This window comes from Neolamprologus multifasciatus, chromosome 6 (assembly GCF_963576455.1).
Source record: "Neolamprologus multifasciatus chromosome 6, fNeoMul1.2, whole genome shotgun sequence".
In the NCBI taxonomy this organism is placed as follows: domain Eukaryota; kingdom Metazoa; phylum Chordata; class Actinopteri; order Cichliformes; family Cichlidae; genus Neolamprologus; species Neolamprologus multifasciatus.
This window is the reverse complement of record NC_140444.1, coordinates 28,530,846-28,551,967: the sequence shown is the minus strand read 5'-3', so window position 1 is coordinate 28,551,967 and position 21,122 is coordinate 28,530,846. Positions and strand designations below refer to the sequence as shown.

The following is a 21,122-nucleotide window of genomic DNA, read 5'->3' as shown; positions in this document are numbered from 1 at the left end:
GTAATCTAGAGACAACAGTATGGCTTACCTGGCTGCACTGTACCTCCGCCTGGTTTCCACTTTGCACTGTAGGAGTCTTTGCATGATTACAGGAACAGCACATTTTTCACTTCCAGAATCCATATTCTCTGTCTACATATATATTGACAAATAGGTGCTGATGATCAAAGTCCACACTGACTCTGAAAAGCTACATTAATAATGCTGAAAACACTGATGACAATAGACACATCTAATTACACTTTACAGAATAAGTCAGAGGTATATAATCAATGAAATATTTAAAAATGTAAGTTTTCATTCAGACACAGAGGCACGAGTTCAACTTGAAATTCTAATGCTCTTTATATGTTTATACTGAAATAAGAGTCTATGACTAAAGGTAGATTTTTTTTTAGAAAACGGGGTCACAAGATTGGCTAATAATGAGGGACTCTCTGAAATCGGAGCTTCAGGGGCCTCTGACTCACGGGCTCGTGGGCAATCACTGGTTTCTGTTAACTGGCGTCTCAGACTGGTTTGGATGCGTGTGTCTCCAGAAGTACATCACAGTGAAAGAACGCAGGGCTCGTGGTGCCATAGACGGAGAGAGATCGCTTCAGAGGTGTGCCACACAAACAACACGTCAACGCACAAATACAGAGAGAGAGGAAGAGAGAGAGAGAGAGAGTTGTAAGCAGCGGCACATCGGTGAGAAGAGGGAAGCAGGCGCGCGGCACGGGGACCCGCCGGAAGAAGCAGCTGCAGCAGCTTGAGCGCGAGCTGGACGCAGACCGACAAAAACACCGGCAGCACGAGCGACACCGCGGCGGCCAGCGGGGCGAAGAGGAGAAGGAGGCGGCACCTGTACCACGACTCGTCCTCCCCCGCCGCCTCCGTCGCGTCTCTCTCTCCCCTCTCCTCACCCCTCGTTCCTCCTCTCGGACCGCCGCCGCTTCCTCGTTAAGATGGCTGACCCCAACAGCGAAGGAGAGGTGCCGGAGAGCGCGCGCGGCTTTGCCCGTCAGGGAGCCCTCCGTCAGAAGAATGTGCACGAGGTGAAGAACCACAAGTTCATCGCGCGCTTCTTCAAGCAGCCAACCTTCTGCAGCCACTGCACGGACTTCATCTGGTGAGTGTGCGCGCGGGCGTGTGTGTGTGTGAGGGGAAAGGACACAGGTGATTCACTTGCTGCTGCGGCTCAATCGGCCTTCGTCCACACTGACACCGCAGTGTTTCTTTCATTGTCATTGTCATGAAAAACACCGCGGTGCGCCATACACCCCCCCACCCCCCTCCACAATTCTCCACAATGCGACAACACCGCGGGCCTGTTGGGGAGAGATGGCGTGTCGGCAGCCGCAGAGCAGTTGCTGCTGCTCGGTGTTTTTACCGCATCGTCCCGGACACCCATCTCTGACACTGGAGGAATGCTGCTGAAGACACAGGGCCCCGCTGATGTGTGTGTGCGCGCGCGTGTGAGATCATGTGTGATTGGATATGTGTGTGCGCGTGCGCGTCACTGCCAATGCATATCTTGTGAATTCCCCAAATCTCACAGCCCTGTCTTTCTGTCCACAGGGGCTTTGGGAAGCAGGGATTCCAGTGCCAAGGTAAGAGCAGCGGCTCATTCACAAATCCCTCTGCTGCATATGGCTGTGGGTGTGTGGACGGATGTTCACTGTCTGAAGGAGTGTTGCTGTGTGTGTGTTTGTTTCTTATATTCGGGGGCCTCAGGTCTGCACACTGTTAACGGTGACCTGTTGACTCTTTTGTTGATGGCGGGATGGTGTTGGCAGGCAGGTGTCAAACTCAAAGCAGGTGCTTGCCAGCAGTGATAAATGAGAGTGGGAAAGCTCCCCGAAGAGGCTCGAGCTGAGGAGACAGTGTGAGATGTAAGAGTAGAAGAGTCGGCGGAGCACTGAAAGCTGAGATGTCTGGTTTTGACCGAGGAGAGATGGCAGGGAGACAGACCAGGAAGTTGGATTTATCATGCTGTTTACATCTGATTGGAGCTGTAAAATGGTGGTGGGCGTGTGTCTGTGCATGTGGGGGTGGATGGTGATGTGTGGCTGCGGGTGGGTGGCTACTCAAGGTGCTGGTGGGTGTCTAGACATGGACCTCTGCACAAAGCAGTTTCACAAACAGGCCCTTGCAGCAGCACGGTGACACCCCTCAATCACATGCATGCTGCTCAGCTGTGGCGATTGTTGTCGCTCTGTATCACTTCCTCTTCTTCACCATCCTTCTCAGACATCCACCTCAAGTCATTTAGCCTCGGTCATGATCATCCATGTGCGGCTCAGGACGAGGCAGCCAGAGTTTCCACGTTAGCCTCTTGTGTAATAGCATTACTAGTGAAAAAGTCCAAGTCCCCTCCTCAACTGCTCTGCTGCTGATACAGGAAATGCACTGGAGGTAGAAAAAATTAACGCTTTATGTGGGTGAGCGAGCGCACACGGGCGCCTGGACTACGGACTGGTGTGCAGTTAATTAGCCTGAGTTGTCTGCGGCCTTTCTCAGGTAGAGCTGCTGTCAGATAAGGTTTTATTGCAAGTTTCAACCAGCTTAGTGAAAACAGAGCACTCTTAATCATATAGAAAGCCTTTTATGCCTCTGACTGAGAAGAAAGTAAACATCAAAGATATGAAAAGTATCCAGTCAGCACTCGTGTGCATGCAGACCAGAGCTGTGCTCTGTAAGTTAATGCCAAATTTAACAGCAATAACTCAAATAAGTGTTATTTATTTTTTCCTCAGCTGTTACTTGGGCTGTAAAATAAAATGTACTTAAACCACTTAAAAAAAGTAAACAAAAAATCAGCACAGTTCATCTGTCCAGCTTCGCTAATGTCAAACCAAACTGCTTTTACTGGTGTTCAAAAATAAAACGAGAAACCCCCCGCTGGGTTACAAAGAATGAGGTCCGGGTTATTTCTCTAACTGCAGCTGTCAGATGTCCTCACATGAAGACGTGCACAGAGTGATGCTCTTTGAAACGAGGACAGATGTAAGAATGCGCTCGCTGAGCGTGTCATTTGTGGGTTGCCACACAACAAGAGAGTGACTGAATTTGTCGTCGCTTAACCCGACGCCCTCCAAGAAACCGAAAGAGCACAATAAACATAAACCATAGCCAAGTATTGCATTACTATTTTGTTTGAATTTAATTTAGACTACTCTAGTGAGGAGGTTTTAGAGGTGTGTTTACACCTTCTAACTCCTCGTCAGAGGATTGGTTTAGCGGTGAGGTTAGAATAAGGTTTAGGCCGGTAATGGGAATGCATTACGTCAATAAATCTACTCACAGAAATGACAATGTAAACATTCGTGTGGTCATCCCAGCTCATCAGATTTTAGCCAAAACATGACGCGTTCTCACTGAGATGAGCTCAAATTTGACAATGTGCTGACCTCAGAAATACAACCAATGAGTACCAAACGGTTCCTGTCTGATCTTGGAAGCTAAGTGGGGGTTGAGCTCGGTTGATATTTGGACAGGACTAGGTGTTGTAAGTTTGGATGTAGCTGTGCCTCAGAAGGTAGAGCATCCACTAATTAAAAGGTCGGTGGTTCTGTGGATGCTATTTAAGGTACTGAACCCCCAAAGTTTCATCTGATGCATCCATTGGAGTGTGAGTGTGTGCATGATGGTTTAAAAAGCCAATCCATTTCTAGAGGGAGGTGAAGAGCAGGGCGATATGACCAAAAGCATTTATCATGATACAGATTTGAAAATTTGCGATAACGATATAACTGATGATATAATTGACACTAGACAAAATACTTTACAACTCCACAATTTTATTAGTGCAAAAAAAAAAAAAAACCATCAATGTATTTTCACTTAAGCAAGCAGCTGTTTTTTGCATCAAAGTTATATAAAAATGTAACAGTGCAAATGCAAATTCCTTGCTGACAGTTTAACCAAAATGCATTTCCAGTGGAAATTGGCCAACATATCCTCAGCATAACCGTGTTTAATATCCACAAAACTTAGAGGTAATACACACGCAATACGGCAATATTACGTTGAAGCACCGTACGTATCACTCCGCGAGGCTCCTGCCTACGGTAGCCGTAATGCTCCATAGGCTCCGTACCCATATTCTATCGCGATATTTCATTTTCTTGTCGTTGCCCAACATTATACCGGTATTACAGTGAACGGTATGATATGGCCCAGCCCTAACAGACACATTAACACACACACATACAGAGATGTCTTTATTTATGAGTGAAAGAAAAATAAGTCATTTAATAAATTTGACTTTGCAGGTTCTCATTGATCCAGATCAGAGTAGTCTTAAGCGCTTGAGTTGAAGCCAGCTGGACTTCTTTTTAGGTTTGTTTTGGCCTTCAGAATCAAAAAAGGGTCTCGGATGAAAGCTGAAGGGTATTCATGAACCTAAAATCAAGTCCAGCTTAATTTATAAAACTTATAAGTAATTTTAAATTTGATGTAACCACTGCATAATTGAGATGAAAAAACATCATGTCAGAGCACCGTTAGTCTCAGGAATTCAACTCAAACATAAGAGCTGTTTGATAAAGATGACGGGAAGGAAGGACAGCTTTCAAATGCCTGAGGTGTCCTGCGGTGCACAAACATGACAAATGTGTCTGTGCAGCGTATAATCAGCTGTAATCTAATAAAAATAATGCTGCATGTGTCTGAGGAGCACAGCAGTATGAGACGGTGCTTCTGAATGAATTAGCCCGTGTGATATGACAGTGATCTTAAAGGTAACCGAAAAGGTTAAAGTAAGCTCAAACACCACAGAAAAAACACATCCTGTCAAAATCACGTGATCCTTATCTAGCCAAATCAACTTCTGCCATTCAAAAAGGCTGAAGAGCAGCTTGTGTATCAGCCCCTCCCACCTTTAATTTTACTTGTGCTCAGAAAGTCTGCTGCCATGCAGAGCAGCAGCATAGCCCCGCCGTGTCGTCTTTGGGGACCCTGTTCTTCCTGTTCAGGGTGGTTCTTGGTAAAAGTGATCACGTGAACAGATCGAAATGTTGGTATGAATTACAACAAGAAGAACAAGTACGGTCAAAAGTTGACCTGTGCTTGTACCGCACATTGAAACTTCTATAAATATGGAGTATGTAAATTAAATGTGGATCAAACAAATATTCACCTCGAGTATCCAGTGAACACTGAATGCCTAGTTGGCATCCTGTTCTTGTTTCAGATGTGTGGGCCTACATATACACTTTGCTGATGCTTTCTAGAGTTCGACAGCTTTAGAAACAAGCAAACGATTATCTTGAATTCTCAGGAAGTGCTGTGTTGCTTATTTACTGGTTAAATCATATCTTAACGTTGCTAAATTAGTTTGAGAAGTGAGCACAAGTTTAGATTTTAATGCGATAGCCTGAAAGATGTGCAGATGCAATCACAGTTGATGCTTCGTTGTTGGAAACCGTGCAGTACCACAGCTTTGTATTGCTTTTATATTAATCAGATGTAGAGTTCAGCAGCTAAAGCTTTGTTTGCAGTTCACATATAAAGACAAAAAGAGAGAGTCGTCCTTCAGATTTTCAGTGCACAGTTTGTTAGAAACTGAAATGCTACTTGAAGTTGTTTATCCATTAATAATGTTGTGATTAAGTTTTTACGCTGTGTTTTGATGGTTTGGTTTTTGTGACGCACCAGTCCCTCAGTCGGTCACTCAGTCATGCTTTGATATTTCACTGAACAAATTCATCTTTTCCAACTGAATGATTCATGAGTAAAATAACTGATACAGTAATCAGTTGCAACCCTTCTTCATATTTAAGTAACTGCACTGAACAGCCTAATCTAAAGTGCGTGTCTTTGGGCTGTGGGAGGAAACCCCTGTAGGCACAAGGAAACTTTGAGAATATCACAGCAAACCCAGAGGTTTGAACCCAGGAACCTACCTGCTGTGAGGTGTAACTGATACGTGTAGATGTGGATGTGAGAGTGTGTGGTTATCCTTTGCTCTGTGTTAGCCCTGTGATAGACTGGCAAACTGTCACCACTCTTAGTTGGATAAGCTGTTATGGGCTTAGTTAAACATGCCTAGAAATCTCTTAGGAACCTCCGGCACTGGTGAAAATGTGTGTTACTCAACTGGTTGGTGACTAGTTGCTGGCCGACTATAAAATTATTTGCATTAAAAACCTCCCTGTGATTGCTTTGGTCGTCAGCAGATTGTCGTGGCCTCTTGTTGTTTGGAGACCATTCACCTTCAAAGTAAAAGCTGTGTATTTCAAAAGGTGCAGCTTTTACTTTTGAAGGTGACTATCTGTTTGTAGTTTGCGTTGCACTTTTCACAGTTTCACTGCCTCTGGGCAAGCAGTTGTCGAGTGTTTCCCGACAAACCGCTTTTATCCACGCTAACTGAAGGCAACCATAGCAACCTGCTAACAACCAAAGTAATTGCAAGTGCACTGTACTGTAGACCTCTTTGCAGCCAGTTAAACCTAGCAGCTGCTAGGAAACACTTGCCAACCCGTTGCGGAAAGCACATTTTTCCCTAGCAACCTTTGATTGTTGTGGGTAAGTGGGATCATCCACAGGTGTCAAGGTATGTGTGAATGGGGCTTCAGAAAATGAATGGAGGGCAAAGGAAAACATTTAAAGGTGCTAAAATCATTTCCTTCCATAAAGAAGGAAAAAAGTTTGCAAGTTTTTTCTGTGAATTTAACCCGATGTGAGAGCCGGTGGAGAAATTTCTAAATAAACTTTTGTAAAGATTTCGCACCACAAGCTTCTGCTTTTTGTGAGGATTGGTTCTATAACTTCTGTAAATAATCGGCTGAACTTTTATTCATGACTTTGGAAACAGCCACTGACAAAATGGTTACACTGTTACGTCCTTTAGTAGCTGCGTTGAATTTATAGGTTAAATAACTTAAAATATATAAAAGTGTTGAGAATAAAGGAACTTTAAAAGGGGCCCACTTTAAAGTAAAAATAGCCATTTTAATTATATTTGAATGTTATGGCATTAAGTCAGATAATCTACATATAAGTTGCGTAAAAGAAAGGGGCTTTTTCCTCTGCTGTGTTTTACCTGAGGTGAGAGAAAAGTGTTTAGATGCTAAGAGTGAACGCTGGTGCTTTAAGAGTCCTGAGAGAGAAAGAAGAAGGGTGTAGATTAGGTTATTGCGAATGGGAGGTGCACAACCCCCCCCCCCCCCCCCCCCCCCCACACACACACAGCAAGTCAACAACACTGTTGTTGGTTTGAAGGAATTTCATGCGTGTAGTAAGGACTTGTTCTGACGTGCAGGGTGGATTGTATGTGCACGTGAGTGTGGGCGGAGGGGGGTGTCCAGCAGGAGACACACTATGTTTCGTACATGTGATATAGGTATCTTATGCCCGTTGTGGGTGTGTTGGATTCCTGTTCTGCAGGTATTCAAAGATCTCTATTCTTTCTTTCTTTTCCCAGCTTTTCATTTTTCTTTTACTGGTCCTCGTTTGTATATGTGTGCACACCTGAGTGCACCGCGGGCAAAAAAAAGAGGAAGTTACTGTTGTTGTTTCCTGCTGCAGTCAGATGCAGGTGTCTGAACTGAGGTTGGACTGGCTGTGTTAAGGACAGTTTTCAGTTCAGCTAACGTGCCATGATTTCAGGGAACGTTTCACAAGTGAAAATCACATTAGACAAATTTAAAATGCCGCAAAGTGGTTATAAATTATGGCTGGGATTTATGAGTCGCTGAGATGGGAAGGGAGAAGAAGTAGTTGGTTTAATGATAAAAGGCCTCTTTTAAATCGCAATTTTAATGGCTCCCAGTATTTAAAGCACAGGCAGTGGTGTGCAAAATTGCAGCTCTGTCGAAGCATTCCCAGCAAGCCCTGGCAGGAGATGGTGGGCCAGATAGTGGTACGATCTATGACATGACTACTCGTGTCATTATTTATACCTATTCTTTCCTGCTGTGACAAGTCAAATTTTCTCAAGTGACAGGCTGGTTCCCTTTAAGTGCTTTTACTTCTGAAATGCAGCCCTGAAGCAATTTCCATGGAAGGTATTTATTTAGACTTGCAACTTTCCTTCCTGCATGTTGATGTTTGAGTGCTAAGCAAATAATCTAATCATTACCAGAAACAATCAGGCTTGCACTCAATGGCCACCTCATTACGTACACCTTCCGAGTGCCAGCTTGGACCCAGCTTTTTCTTTCAGAACTGTGTTAATTCTTCACCTTATTGATTCAGCTACATGCTGACTGTGAAGGCCATCATGAGCTCACTGTCATGTTCAAGAAACCAGTTTGAGATGATTAGAGCTTTGTGACATGACGTGCTATCTTGCTGGACGCAGCCATAAGAAGATACACTGTGCTCATAAAGGTATTGACATGGTCAGCAACAATATTTGGGTGGGCTGTGGCATTTTAAATGATGTGGCAAAGTGTGCCAAAAAGTACCCACCCCCCACAATTACACCTCCTTCAGCAGCCTTATCCGTTTCTACAGAGCAGCATGGATCTGTTGCTTTGTGATGTTTATGCCGACTTCTGACCCTGCCATCTAAATGTTGCAGCAAAAGTTGAGCCTCATCAGACCAGGCAGCTATTTTCCAATGTATTACACAGTTTAATGAGTCTTGGCATGTTGCAGCCTCAGTTTCCTGTTCTGACAAGATTGGAAACTGATGTTGGCATTAATAAGCAGCTGAACAGGTGTACTTAACAAAGTGGCCTGTTTATTTTGACAGTTTGTAGAATAAACAGGGAAAAAATATTCAAATTCTGTTTAAACAGCATCTGCATAACACCCAAAGGTCATTGGTCCCAAATCTTGTGAGCTATTCCACATAATTTCAGAGTTTGTGGAGAGATTTGTAAATAAATCAATAAATAAAAAGAATGCCTGACAACAATTTGAGGACATTTTATTTGTAGCCTTTTGTTCAAATGTTGAGTTGGCCATTTTTTTGTATGACTCTGGAAACAGCAAACATCAAGTGTTGGTAGTTTGCATTGAACTTCTAGTTTAAGTGACTTGATATAAGACGTCTAAGCTGGGGACATTCTGATTGAAAGTCTCCTTTAATCTGACTATTTCTGAAACTGTAGTTAAGACCGGCTTTACGGTAAGGCCCTGTCTATTTGTTTTGGCCTCGCTGACATGTAAACAGCATTTTAGGCCATTGAGGAAAGATTTTGTTTTACAGCATGAAAGGCGTCCACCTTCCTCTATCTATTTATTTATTTATTTAGTTTGTTTTTTACGTCAGACTGCGCGCTGTGTTTGTGTTTGCAGGGTTCCAGTTGGCTAACATTTCCATACAGTTAGGGTTATATTGCTACATGTTGCTTTCTTTTTTCTTTTTTTTTTTTTGCAAATGCAGAGGTGTCTTTAGAAGTAAAAGCAGATCTGTGTTTTTAAAGAAGAGCATATATGGAAGTAACATAAAAATAGACATTTTATTGATATTTAAACAATGGGTATAATACTTGAACTATTTAAAAAAATATCTAAAAATCTAGTATCAGTTCATAATTATGGTACATTTGGATAGCCGTTAACTTACGCTAGCTGAACTGTTGCTGTTCATCACAACAATGAGTCAGCCTGGCTATCATGTTGCACTCCTCATGTAGATACAGTATCTTTAAGTCATACGTCATTGGCCGTTTCCGGGTCCAAACTCCGCTGCAGGTCCCAAAGTCAAACAAACACTGCAGCATCACTGAGAGTTAAAAACTATTTAAATTCATCTTTAATAAAATGATCAGTGTGACTCCTCCACAGGTGTAACAATTAAGTTTAACATCCAGATGTTATCACATGTTCTGACTGAGTGATTGCAGAAAAATTAAAACGTACAGCTCTGCTATCACTTCCAACATGAAGACAGAAAACTAAACAGTAGTGACGTTTGTAGGGTTACTAATGTTGGCCTAGCTGGTATATCATGATGTGCTACATGGTGGCTAGCGACAGAGCTAGCATAATATATGATTAGCACAGTGTAAACACAGTGAAGCTGGAGGATGAATGCTAACTTTTTTCCACTCGATAAAAGTTAACATGAGGGTTCCCAATGGTTAGGGACAAATGCAATCATATTGCAGGATGCTGTAAACGGACGAAACATGAGTCAGGAGAACAGCTGAGATAATCCATCCCCAATAAGAGGTTACTCATTAATATACTGCTGCATGGGCTGGGCTGTAGTTACATGTAAGGTTTTAAAACTTAGCTGTAAAATGAACAGTGGTAATAAAAACCAAGAGAGGCTGATAGTTATCACTGACTTTAGGGGCTTTTTCAGAGTAAAATGAACAAGGTACAAAGCATTAAAACATGTTAAAAACACAAAGGCCTTAATAAACACAGAATAGTTTAGACCCAAAAGCAGAGTTCAAATGTCATCACTTAACAGCTGTATATGTAGCAGAGGAAAATTGTCCCCAATTCAAATAAACACAACTTGCTGAATTTGAAATTTGTCATAAATAACCAATTATACACTTATACTTTTTAAATTAATATTTTTAATACTTTATCCTCTGTAGACAGTGACATTAGTCCACTTTCAGATTATTCTCATGACAGACATGTTTACAGGAAGTAGTAGAATACCGACCTGCGGTTACGAGGCAGTCTAGTGCTGTGTGACTGAACTCTTAATGAAAGCAGGCCTGCTGTGAGGTCTACTGGTACCTTCCCCATTAAAGTGAGGCCCTTTTGTCATGGAAGTTAGCCTTGAGGTCTCGTCCGGAAAACCCTACCAAAGTTAATGCTATAGTAATCACACTTTAAATTTTTTGTATTTGTCTGCATGACTGATTTTGAAGAATGCAGTAACGTATGTGCCGACAACAGGGCTGCAGTGTTGTTGATGCCTGTCCTTGTTCTGATTTAATACATTCAAACTTGTCTGTGAAATAATAATGACATGAACATCAGTAGGTTCTTGTATCTCGTCGGTCCCAGGAACTAATAAGGTTGTTGCCAAAAAAGAAAATAAACCAAACAAATCATATCAAGTGTAATCCATTCAGCATATTGTGACACAACTGATGTGAAAGGACTAGCCTTCATACTTCCTCCAGGCTCTGTATTCAGGCTTAAGAGAATCTAGTCAGTGATTGGCGGCTGTCGCAGGTTCCCTCAGGCCAGATGAAGTGAACAGTATACTGTGAAAAAGTGAAAAAGTGAATGTAGGAAGTAAGACACAGTGGCGCAATGGGCTCAGTGGAGGACTTCCTCCTGGGAGAGCTGGATTTGAAGCCACATGTCAGCGCTGACACTGATATTTTTTGGCATTTGAAGCACGTACACATGCTCGTTCTCCTCTGATGGCAGGGAAGAACTGCAGAAGGCTTTTAGATATATTCTTTTTTTTTTTTTATTGCATTTGCCTGCTGCACCTTAAATTTGCACATATCCTGCGCTATTATTTTCTATGAATATTTATTTCTGTAATTTAAAAATGTATATTTATTCTTTATTTATGTTACAGTATGTCCAATTTCCAAAAGCTTTTGGTCAGGCATTTCTGATCTACATCGTTTACAAAAACTATATGCAGTGCATCAGAAGGCTGCAGGTTACTCCCTGTTACCCGTTTCGAGCTGAACCCTGCTGCAATATGCTGGCACAAATGCATCTCAGACGCATTAGACCTTGTTGTGTGTGCATATCTAAACAGAGGAAAGTGCAGCAGTTATTTTCCTCGTTAAAAACATCTTCAGCACGATTATCACCTCCTCCTAGACTTTGGGAGGGCCTGGTTTGTTTGTAGCTCAGGTAAACAAATCTGCATGTAAGTGATGATGTGGCTGACATGGAAGTACGTCTCTTAATTCCTCTTAAATCCCAATTCACGTTCAAACATGCACACCATGAACTGCACTGTGTGGGGTGTTTGTATGGTCCGTGTGCAGATGCAGCGTTAGTGTTGTTTGATCCACCAAAAAGTAACTGGAGCAAAACATTTAAGATTTTCACTGATCTGGTCACTTCACGCACTGCTGACCTCTGCACTTTGAAAAGGAGATTATATCAGGTACTGGTCTCCTTATCAGAGTTTGACGGGCATCGCCTTGTTTTGGGCTGCTGTTCGTGGCTGTAGCTGAATCACTGCCAGTGACTGGAACACAGTTAACTTTTGAAACTGATTGAGGAGTTGATTTCTATAAATGGCTTGACTAAAGAAAGTTCACAGAGTTTACTTCACTTTGAAGATTATTATTATTGTTCAGTGTTTAGTGGTAGGCGATGAGTTTAGGATGTAAAGAAACTAATGAGGAATATGTGATGTTTTCTGCCTTTGAAATTTGAGTTGGGAATAAATTTAAGTGTAAAGGGTTTTATTTAAGTCTAGACAATTGTTTTACTAATTATTAAACAGTTTTAAATTTATTTTCAACTGCTTAAAGTAATGTTGAAGGTGAGGAGGTCCTCTGAACTTCACCGACATCCTCCATTGTCTTAATCGTTCAAAATGAAAGGCTTATATTCACAAAAAATTACAAATTAATTTAATTAATTGATAACAGACTCCCCGATTCAGAGTATAAATCTATTAAAACAAGGTGCCGGCAGCAGCACAGTGCAGTAGCAGTGACACAGCATAAAGCACAAAGATAGCACAGGAAGTGGAAATTCTAAGTAAAAGTGTTACATAATCAGGGAAAACTAGTGAAAGCAAAGCAGGTAAAAGCAGTTTGGCAAGAACTAAGCCAACTTAACCTTGCAAGTCTTCTGTAGCTGCACCATAGTTTCCTTAACTAACTTGTCTCATTCTGCCCCCACTCCTCCCCTCTTGTTCCTGAAGCCTTTTCTTTTTCCCGCCCTCCTTCCTTTGCCTTCAGTTCCATTTCAAAAAAGAGAAAACTTTTATTAATCACATAATAAAAACAAAACGGAAAAATACTTTCTATCTGGGAAGTTGTAAATTGAGTCGAGCTTTTTAACGAGCTTCCTAAGGGGATCCTTTTCCACAGAAATCCACTGAACTGGCATCATATCCTTAGTCAACCAGTCCGTAATTTCCATCCACTGTTTGCTCTTCCCATCATGCGTTGTCTTAATGAGTTCATTTGAACCATTTGTTTACTTTTGGGCTGTATGTCTCCAGCTGCTAGTGTCTCCTTCACTGTATCCTGGTTGTACTTCATTGTGCTTTTTTTGTTTCCTGCTTTAAGTAGTGAAACAAGTTACTCGTTGCCACTTTTACTTTTACTTTTTGATCATCGGAGGCAGGTGCGGGTCTGGCTGTCAGAAGTGTCTGGGCTTGTCTTGTTGTTGTACACAATATAAATGTTGCTATAGCAATGATATCATAATATTAAATGACACTTGAACTATAAAGATGACAGTTTATGTATTTATTTTTATAACGTGAAAATGTATACTGGTATTATTGTGGACAAACGACACAGCCCTGCTAGTCTTAAGCCGCTGATTGAAAGCTGCATTAGTGATACTGTGGCTGTGAAAACAAACAGTCCTGTGCTGATCCCAAGGTGATGCAAACAGACTCTGTAATGACCCAAATAAACCAGAGTATTTACTCTCATGCAAAATATGTCCGACCTGAGCAGGGCCTAACGGAGAGTATCATAACAGCTTGCACTGAGTTTCCTCTTACTTCTTCAACTTGTCCACAAAAGAAACACCTCATTTTTTTTCTTCCTTTCCGTTCTCACCTCAAAATACGCCATTATCTCCTGCAGTTCCTGCGATGTCTGAGATGACCTTAGTGCTGCGGCTGTAAAACAAGACACTGCTCGACCTGATTAAACCAAGAAGTTTTTGGACCAGAGTGTCTCTGTGCAGGGTCGCTCTCAGTTTCTTAGAACCCAGTGGACCTGTGACTTTGATGACTGCTACTATCTGCTAGAAAAGAACACCACATGCAAATCATACTGGCATTTTGACCTTTACTGCAAGGTCACCTATGTAGACAGGACAGATGGGGCGAGAGTCGGGGGTACAATGTGATGTATAACACTGAACTGAAACAGAAAGATGGCATGTGATGTAATCATCCATCTCCCATGCTCTTAGCTGCTTATCCAATTCAGGGCGATGGGGAGGAGTGTAGCCTATCCCAGCTGATGGTGATCAAGAGGCTGGATAAGGACTGGGCGATATATCGAGTTTTTAAATATATCGATATATTTTTATACGAGATATGAGATGTGACAATATTGTTTATATCGATATAGTCCACGTTAGGGCTGGGCCATATCATACCGTTCACGGTAATACCGGTATAATGTTGGGCAACGATAAGAAAATAAAATATCGCGATAGAATATGGGTAAAACGCGCATGTGCAGTGCCTTTGTTTTGGAAAAAAGTGGAAAAGCCATGGCGAAGAATGAGAAGGGCGAAAGCGGATTGTTGAATGAAACTGATGAACCAGAATTAGTTTGTAAAAATGCTGCAACTTCAGTGGTGTGGAACTGGTTTGGCTTTCGTCCGTCAGATACACAACAAAGCACTATTTTTGATAGAGCATGCTAGCGGGTCGTTATTACCGTGTTTTTTGGAAAATACGGCACACTTAAAATCAATCCTTTGATTTTCTGATATCGACAGTGCCCCTTATAATCCCATGTGCCTTATGTATGAATTCTGGTTGTGTTTACTGACCTCGAAACGATTTTATGTGGTGTCTGTGAAGGTTCTCAGTCATCCAGGTCATCGTAGTCAAAGGAGCTTGCAAAGAAAAGCGTCTGGACTTCTTTAAGTTACTTGAAGACCTTTCACCTCTCATCCGAGAAGCTTCTTCAGTTCTAAGGTCAAATGGTGGGGAGTCCCATTTTATGTGGTACACGGCGCTCAGAAACCTTTCAAAAAATGTTTTGGTACGACTTTGATAAGCTATGGACCTGCACTGCTTAAAGGATTGTTGGAGCATTACGGCTACCGAGGAGCCTCGCGGAGTAATATGTACTCTGCTTCAACGTAATATTACCGTACTGTGTGTGTATAAGGACCACAAATGGCACCTGTTAAGAGACACGGTTACGAAGCAGATTTCAAACTCCAGGCTGTCAGTCACGCAGTAGAACTTGGGAACAGAGCAGCTGTGAAATCTCTTTGTTATTATGCTCAGTGTCTGTTAGTTTACATTTTGACTGCACAATTGTGAGCTTTTTGTTATGCACAAAAACAACATTGTTTTATTTTATTTATGGATCATTATTATTTAATAAATGCTGATAATTTATTTCTGAGTAATTTTTCCTTGCACATCTGCGCTGTATGTTAATAAAAGTGCCTGTGTGAGGTCTGGGACACAGCTTTGACTAAGAACTCTTTTTGTTCTTACTTTATGGATTTAAAAAATATCGAGATGTATATCGTTTATCGCCATCCAGCTAAAGAATATCGAGATATGAATTTTGGGTCTTATCACCCAGTCCTAGGCTGGATACACCCTGGACAGGTCATCGGCGTCATCAGTCTCATACATGGATTAAACTCCATAAAAGTTGGCACCTTAAACCCACAATAATGAAAATTGTGTGGTGCTAATGGAACAGGTGGAGCACAGTTAATCTCATTCACATACACCGGTGAATGATTTGATCCTACTCTAATCAATGAAGTATGTGTAGACGGATATTAGTGGAACAGGTGAAATGGTATTAAGTCATGGCCCCACACACAAACAAAAAATCCAAATATCTCCAACTCCCAACCACAAATTAAGGAGATCATAACTTTATTTCTGGACACAGCTTCAGCCAGAGTCTTTAGAGAGCCACCGAGGAGCACAGCATTATCTTTATGCTTCATTTTATTCATGCAAGTGAAGGCCTGAAGGATGATTATGAGTGTCCCCGTCTGTGCTTTGTGTACTGGTAATCATCCAAGATGGAGGAATTTCCCGGCGCTCCTCCTGTTGATGAGAAACTGGCAGTCCTTTGCAGGAATCTTTTTTGGATCGGCTCTGGTTCGCTGCCGATGCTGTCAGTCAGATAAAATTGGGCGGCGTGTGTAGACTCGACTCTAGGGCTCAGCCTGGTTGCTAAGCAACAGAGCAAAGACCCCTTCGCCAGGTCACTAAGCCTGTCTTTCAGTAGTGTGTACCTTTTTGTGTGTGTGTGCGTACAGATGTGTGTGAGTGACAGTGCAGATTTATGAACAAAAGGCTCTAAAGTGCAGCTGCATTCTTCGCTGTTTTCTGCCGCTCCAGTTCTCTGTTTCTGTCTTTCTGACATGCTGCAAACACACAAATGAATTTCCACCCCCTCACATTGCCTCAAACCCAGCTGTGCCCCCATCCCTTCCTGCCCACACGCACACATTTGTGCTCCTATCGTTGCGAGGACCCTCGTTGGCATAACACATTCCCCGACCCCTTTACTCTAACCCCAACTGTCACAGCCGAATGCCTAACCCCGGCTATCAAACCCCAGAGGTAAACCTAATTTTAACGCGGACCCTGAAACGACCTCTAAACTGTCAAACAGCTGTTCGATCAGAGCGGGCTAGGTTTCCGAAAAAGTGTCCTCACTCCAGAGATCTAAAACTCAAATTGGTCCACACAGACGTACAACCCCACATCTTCCGCTTCTTCACTCGTTTTTCTTTTTTTTTTGTCTATCCTGTCTCGCCGCCTTCTATTTTTTCCCCTCTCGTGGTCTCATTTGCATTGTGCAGGGCAACAGAAGGGCCGTCTTCATCCCATCCCTATTACTGTTGTGTCTGTTTGATTTAAAATCGGACTGATGTGGCCCAGCCTCACTCCTGCTCTAATGAAACGCTCACACGGACACACGGCCTTGAGCACTCTGTTGCTTAACTGCTAGAAACCCGTGGAAAGTGCCTCCAGTTGCCGCTGTGCCTCATTCAAATGTAATGAGAAGGTGAATAATTAAGATTAAAGCACAGCGTAATGTCACCCTGCATTTGTGTGTCTGTGTGTGTGTCTGTTTTAGGAACTGGCTCTTGTTGCAGTGAGGTAATATTTTCATAGTCATGATCGTTAGAGCCATTGTCATGCCCGATTTCAGTTTTTAGATAACACTGTGAGCCATTTCAAAGTGGAAGTGGTGCAAAATTTCTTGTTTTTGTTTAAAATACCGTGCTGATGATGAGACTAAACTGTTCCACTCTCTCTGTGTCTGTGATTGCTCTTTACTTGCGTCTGAGAATGAGACAAAAATGTGGATGTTTCTTTTTGTGAGCTTTAGTTTGGCTCTACTGAATTTTTTTTCTTAAATCTTTTTTGAATCAGTGGTTGATTTTAAAAAAACCTACTGACCTGAGATTAATTAGATCTGTGCTGGCATTCAAAAACAGATTGAAAACCTTCTGGTCCACACAGGCCTACACCCAGTACGTGTGTGTGTGTGTGGTTTGCCACTTGACACCTGTTAATTGCTATTTCTGTCCTAGCACAACTTAAAAACCCAGAAACTATCAAGTAAATTAGATAAGTGTAATATAAGACTTTCTTTCTTCAAAGTGGACTTGAATTAGCGATCTGCTCCCCAAGTCTTGCTCCTCAGTTTTGGTTGATGGCGATTGGTTTGCGTTCATCATTACTATAAATAACAATGTAGAATCTGCTTTTATTTTTTTGTCAATTTATCAGCATGTTTGTTGTGTTTGTTTGTTTTTTTGTGCTTTTAAACAAACACTGTGTTCTAAATTGGCACATAATGTTGAAAAAGAGGCAACATGCAGCTAGCTTACAGAGTGTTGGTTCATGGAGATGGAAATTTGTGAGACCGAGGGAGACTTACAGTGTCGGGTTTCTGTTAGGGATGCACCAATATAGTTTTTTTTTCCCCCTGTTGCAATCCAGTACCTATACTTTAACTGTGGGTATCTGCCACAGTATATATAATTAACAAACTGCAATCTCCACTGTGAGGAAGAGACTGGGAATCTTTCTTTTATACATAAGGCAACATCAGGATTTATGTAAACAACTTTTCTTTGTAAATGAAAAAAATGTAAGAGATGAATGGATAAATACCCAGTTGTTGGTATTAGTGTGCAATTGAAGCGTTCTAGTGTTACTCTTCATTTTATTTGGACTAGCTTAATTCAAGTCATAGCTGTGTTCAAATACAGATACGGAAGTTTTTCTTTCTCCTTTTTCCTCCTTAAACATGTTGTGTATGTAAAGTTGACGTATAAAATGAATTTGAATTGAGCGGAGGACGACATGTTATGTTAAAATAAGTATAATAAAAGCTTCCCAACAGCAAGCGTTTAACCTAACCAACGTCCAAAGTAGTGTTTCTCTCCCTGAACATTTTGAGAGTGAGCGTCAAAAACAGAGAGAAATCTTAAGAAGGACTTTGAGCACTAGTACACTAACAATAGCTACTGATGTGGCAACGTGCAATACCTCCCTCTGCTGTTAGCCTCCTCTGTTTCATTTGCACTGCTGCTAGCTTCTGCTGGCAAATGACGAAGTCAACGAAACAACATAGAACTGAGCTGAATGGATATGAGCGTGTGTTGACTCGCTGTCACTCATATTTGTGGCGATATTGTACCAACAGGGACACCAAATATAGAACACAAAAATTAACTTGAGAATATTTTTTTAATAAGCAAATAACTAAATTCAAACTGAAAAAACAAAACAAAAACAAATTTGAGCAGCTAGGTCCAGAGCAAATGTAGATATTCCCAGCGCTGCAGAGTTGGTAAATTGGCAGACATTTTTCTCTCGAGTAGATACACTAATAGTTATTTTAAAAGATATTGATAGAGTTTTAAGTACTGACTGAACTTCTTTAACTGAATAAAAGTGAAAAAGCACAGGTGCTGAAACGAACTTAAAGTATAAAAATGAAAAGCAGCTCTTTCAGGGATATTTTTTTTTAGCTCGTCCTTTAACTTTAGCTTCTTTACTCTGTTTTTTTTCTTTTATTTTTTTGCCTCCTCAACTTGACTTCTTTTACATCAGCAATAAGCACATTGTGCTATTATTCCTTACCGTTAGGTTCAAATTGGCCTGTTTTAGGGAAGATGTGCAGTGACATGAAACAACTTCCCACAAACACGTTATAAATGAAGGATCTTATTTTGAAAATCCAAGTAGTAGAAAGCAGAGATGTTTGTGTTAAAGTCAAAAGCGGTCAGAAAAGTAAATATTCAGATAAACTGCAGATACCTCAAAATTGCTCACTTCCAAATCTACCCAACAAAAATTCCCATCCCACTCCAACCCCCAAGAGGAGCAAGAAGGTCGTCACAATGCTAGAATTTCAAACTCAATACCATTTTACAGATACAATAACACATGGAAAGAATGACAAAGGATAAATAAAGATAAAACAATATTGGTTGGATTAAATGTATTGACTTTCAGCCCTGTTTATTTCCTGTGCTTCTGGTAACTTGACACCATATTTCGTTGCTGATCAGATTTATTAGGTAGGCTGCCACCGTTTCTGTCTAGCTGCTGGTAGACTTTTTGTTGCTTCAGTCTGGTACTTTAAGAGAAATGTAACTCACTTTGGACACAAATAATTGTGTTATCCGTAGCAAAATGATAACAGACGGCTAATGTAGCTATTAATACTAGCACTTAATATTATTAGCTGTTTAATACTTTAGCTTTCCTGACCTCACAGATCGGGATGTCTGAAGATGCTTCAACAGCAGTTCAGCTGCTAGTGAGGGGAGGGGCTGTGTGACGTTTGTGTGTCAGTACTGTTGGTACTAATTCTGCTGCAAGTGAATATTTAATCTGATGGTAATTTCTATTGTAAATTAGTGCAGATTTTGTGGACAATCCTACTCGGTGCATACACCAGCTTTAATTTTAAAATGCTTTCAGTGTTTTGAAATCTAAAGGTACCATCAGTCCCAGTTCTGGTGACATCCCTATCCATAACTTTATAACATAAACTGAAGGAGAGATTTGTTCTTGTAAACCGATGTTTAAAATTACATTTTTGTCTGTGTTCTTCGTCATTTGCTCCCAACTCAACCAGCTTCTGGATGTTAATTGATAGCTCTCTTTTTTTGGTCTATATAAGACTATTAGGGTGTTCAACTGAGCCACAGTCTTGAATAGTATTATGTTGGGGTGTTCATTTAAATAAGCATGCTGTACAGTAACAAAGTATTTCTGCTTTTCCCGCCAACAAGATTCAGATGGTGGACTAAACGTCGTCGGGTTGGATTGTTTGTTTGACTCTAAGTTTGTGATGGGTACTTTCTGATATTTTAATGACAGAGAAAATAACCAGCTTTGTTACAAAAATTCACATTTTGTTCTATGATTATTTTTAAATAAGACTTCTTTTATTGCGTTACCTGGCAATGAGTGAAGATCAGAAGATCTTAAGCACTTTTTGTCTTTCTAGTTTCCCTCTAACAGGATTTATTTCCTACTAGCTGCCATGTGCTATATAAGGATGCAAGTATGAGCTGTTTATTTCAGTCGCTACACTGAATAATTTCAAGCAGCAAGCAGGAACAAGCAGTCAAATCACCAGCTATACTGCCTGCTGCCATTTGAAGCTTCTAACATGGGAAGTTTCCTGTGGCAGCTTTAATGTTACTGGGCGTGATTATTAGACTTCCCACCATGCTGTGGTTAAATTTAAAATCATCTAAACTGAAGCAAAGACTGAATATAGATGTTGGAAGCAAGAAAGAAATGCATGTGAACTGCTGAAATACGGGGAGCTTTTTTTGCAGTGACTAATGCCACATAACTGACATATTGATTTATCTCAGTGTTGTTATTGTGCCGCCTTATTTGGCACCGCAAAGAAGCCCGAGCTGATTTTCACTTTTTTCCCTCCCCCCAGTGTGCTGTTTTGTGGTCCATAAGCGCTGTCATGAATTTGTCACCTTCTCCTGTCCGGGGGCCGACAAGGGACCTGCCTCCGATGTAAGTATAAAGAAAGTAAACACCCACACTTGTGCACGCATAAAACATCTACACAGCTTGATTATTCAATCCTTTACTCCTTATTTTTAGTCAGACCTGAAAGCAAAGGTCAGACACACACACCTCTGTTAATGCACAGGTCTGTGTGCGTGTGTGTGTGTGCGTGTGTGTGTGTGTGTGTTCAATAAACAGCACATTAGCAAAACAAAACCCAATGCTGACTATGCTCATTTTATTAATAACCATTATTCAACGGCAGAACAGCTTCATGCATTAAAAAATATTTAACCTGAACACACACACACACACA

At 41.3% G+C, this 21,122-nt stretch overlaps 1 protein-coding gene across 2 annotated transcripts in view; it reads left to right on the top strand.

Moving 5' to 3' along the window:
• Positions 1-525: 525 nt before the first annotated feature.
• The window catches only part of LOC146517217 (protein kinase C beta type-like), a 38,387-nt gene continuing 17,790 nt past the window's right edge, over positions 526-21,122 (top strand). Inside the window, exons 1-3 of one of the 2 annotated variants that reach the window (XM_085162452.1) lie at positions 526-1,111; positions 1,561-1,592; positions 20,730-20,812. In XM_085162452.1, coding sequence (XP_085018578.1) covers positions 948-1,111; positions 1,561-1,592; positions 20,730-20,812 — 279 coding nt within the window. In that variant the 5' untranslated portion in view covers positions 526-947. The remainder of the gene's footprint in view (positions 1,112-1,560; positions 1,593-20,729; positions 20,813-21,122) is intronic. The other variant, XM_085162451.1, reaches the window with a different exon arrangement.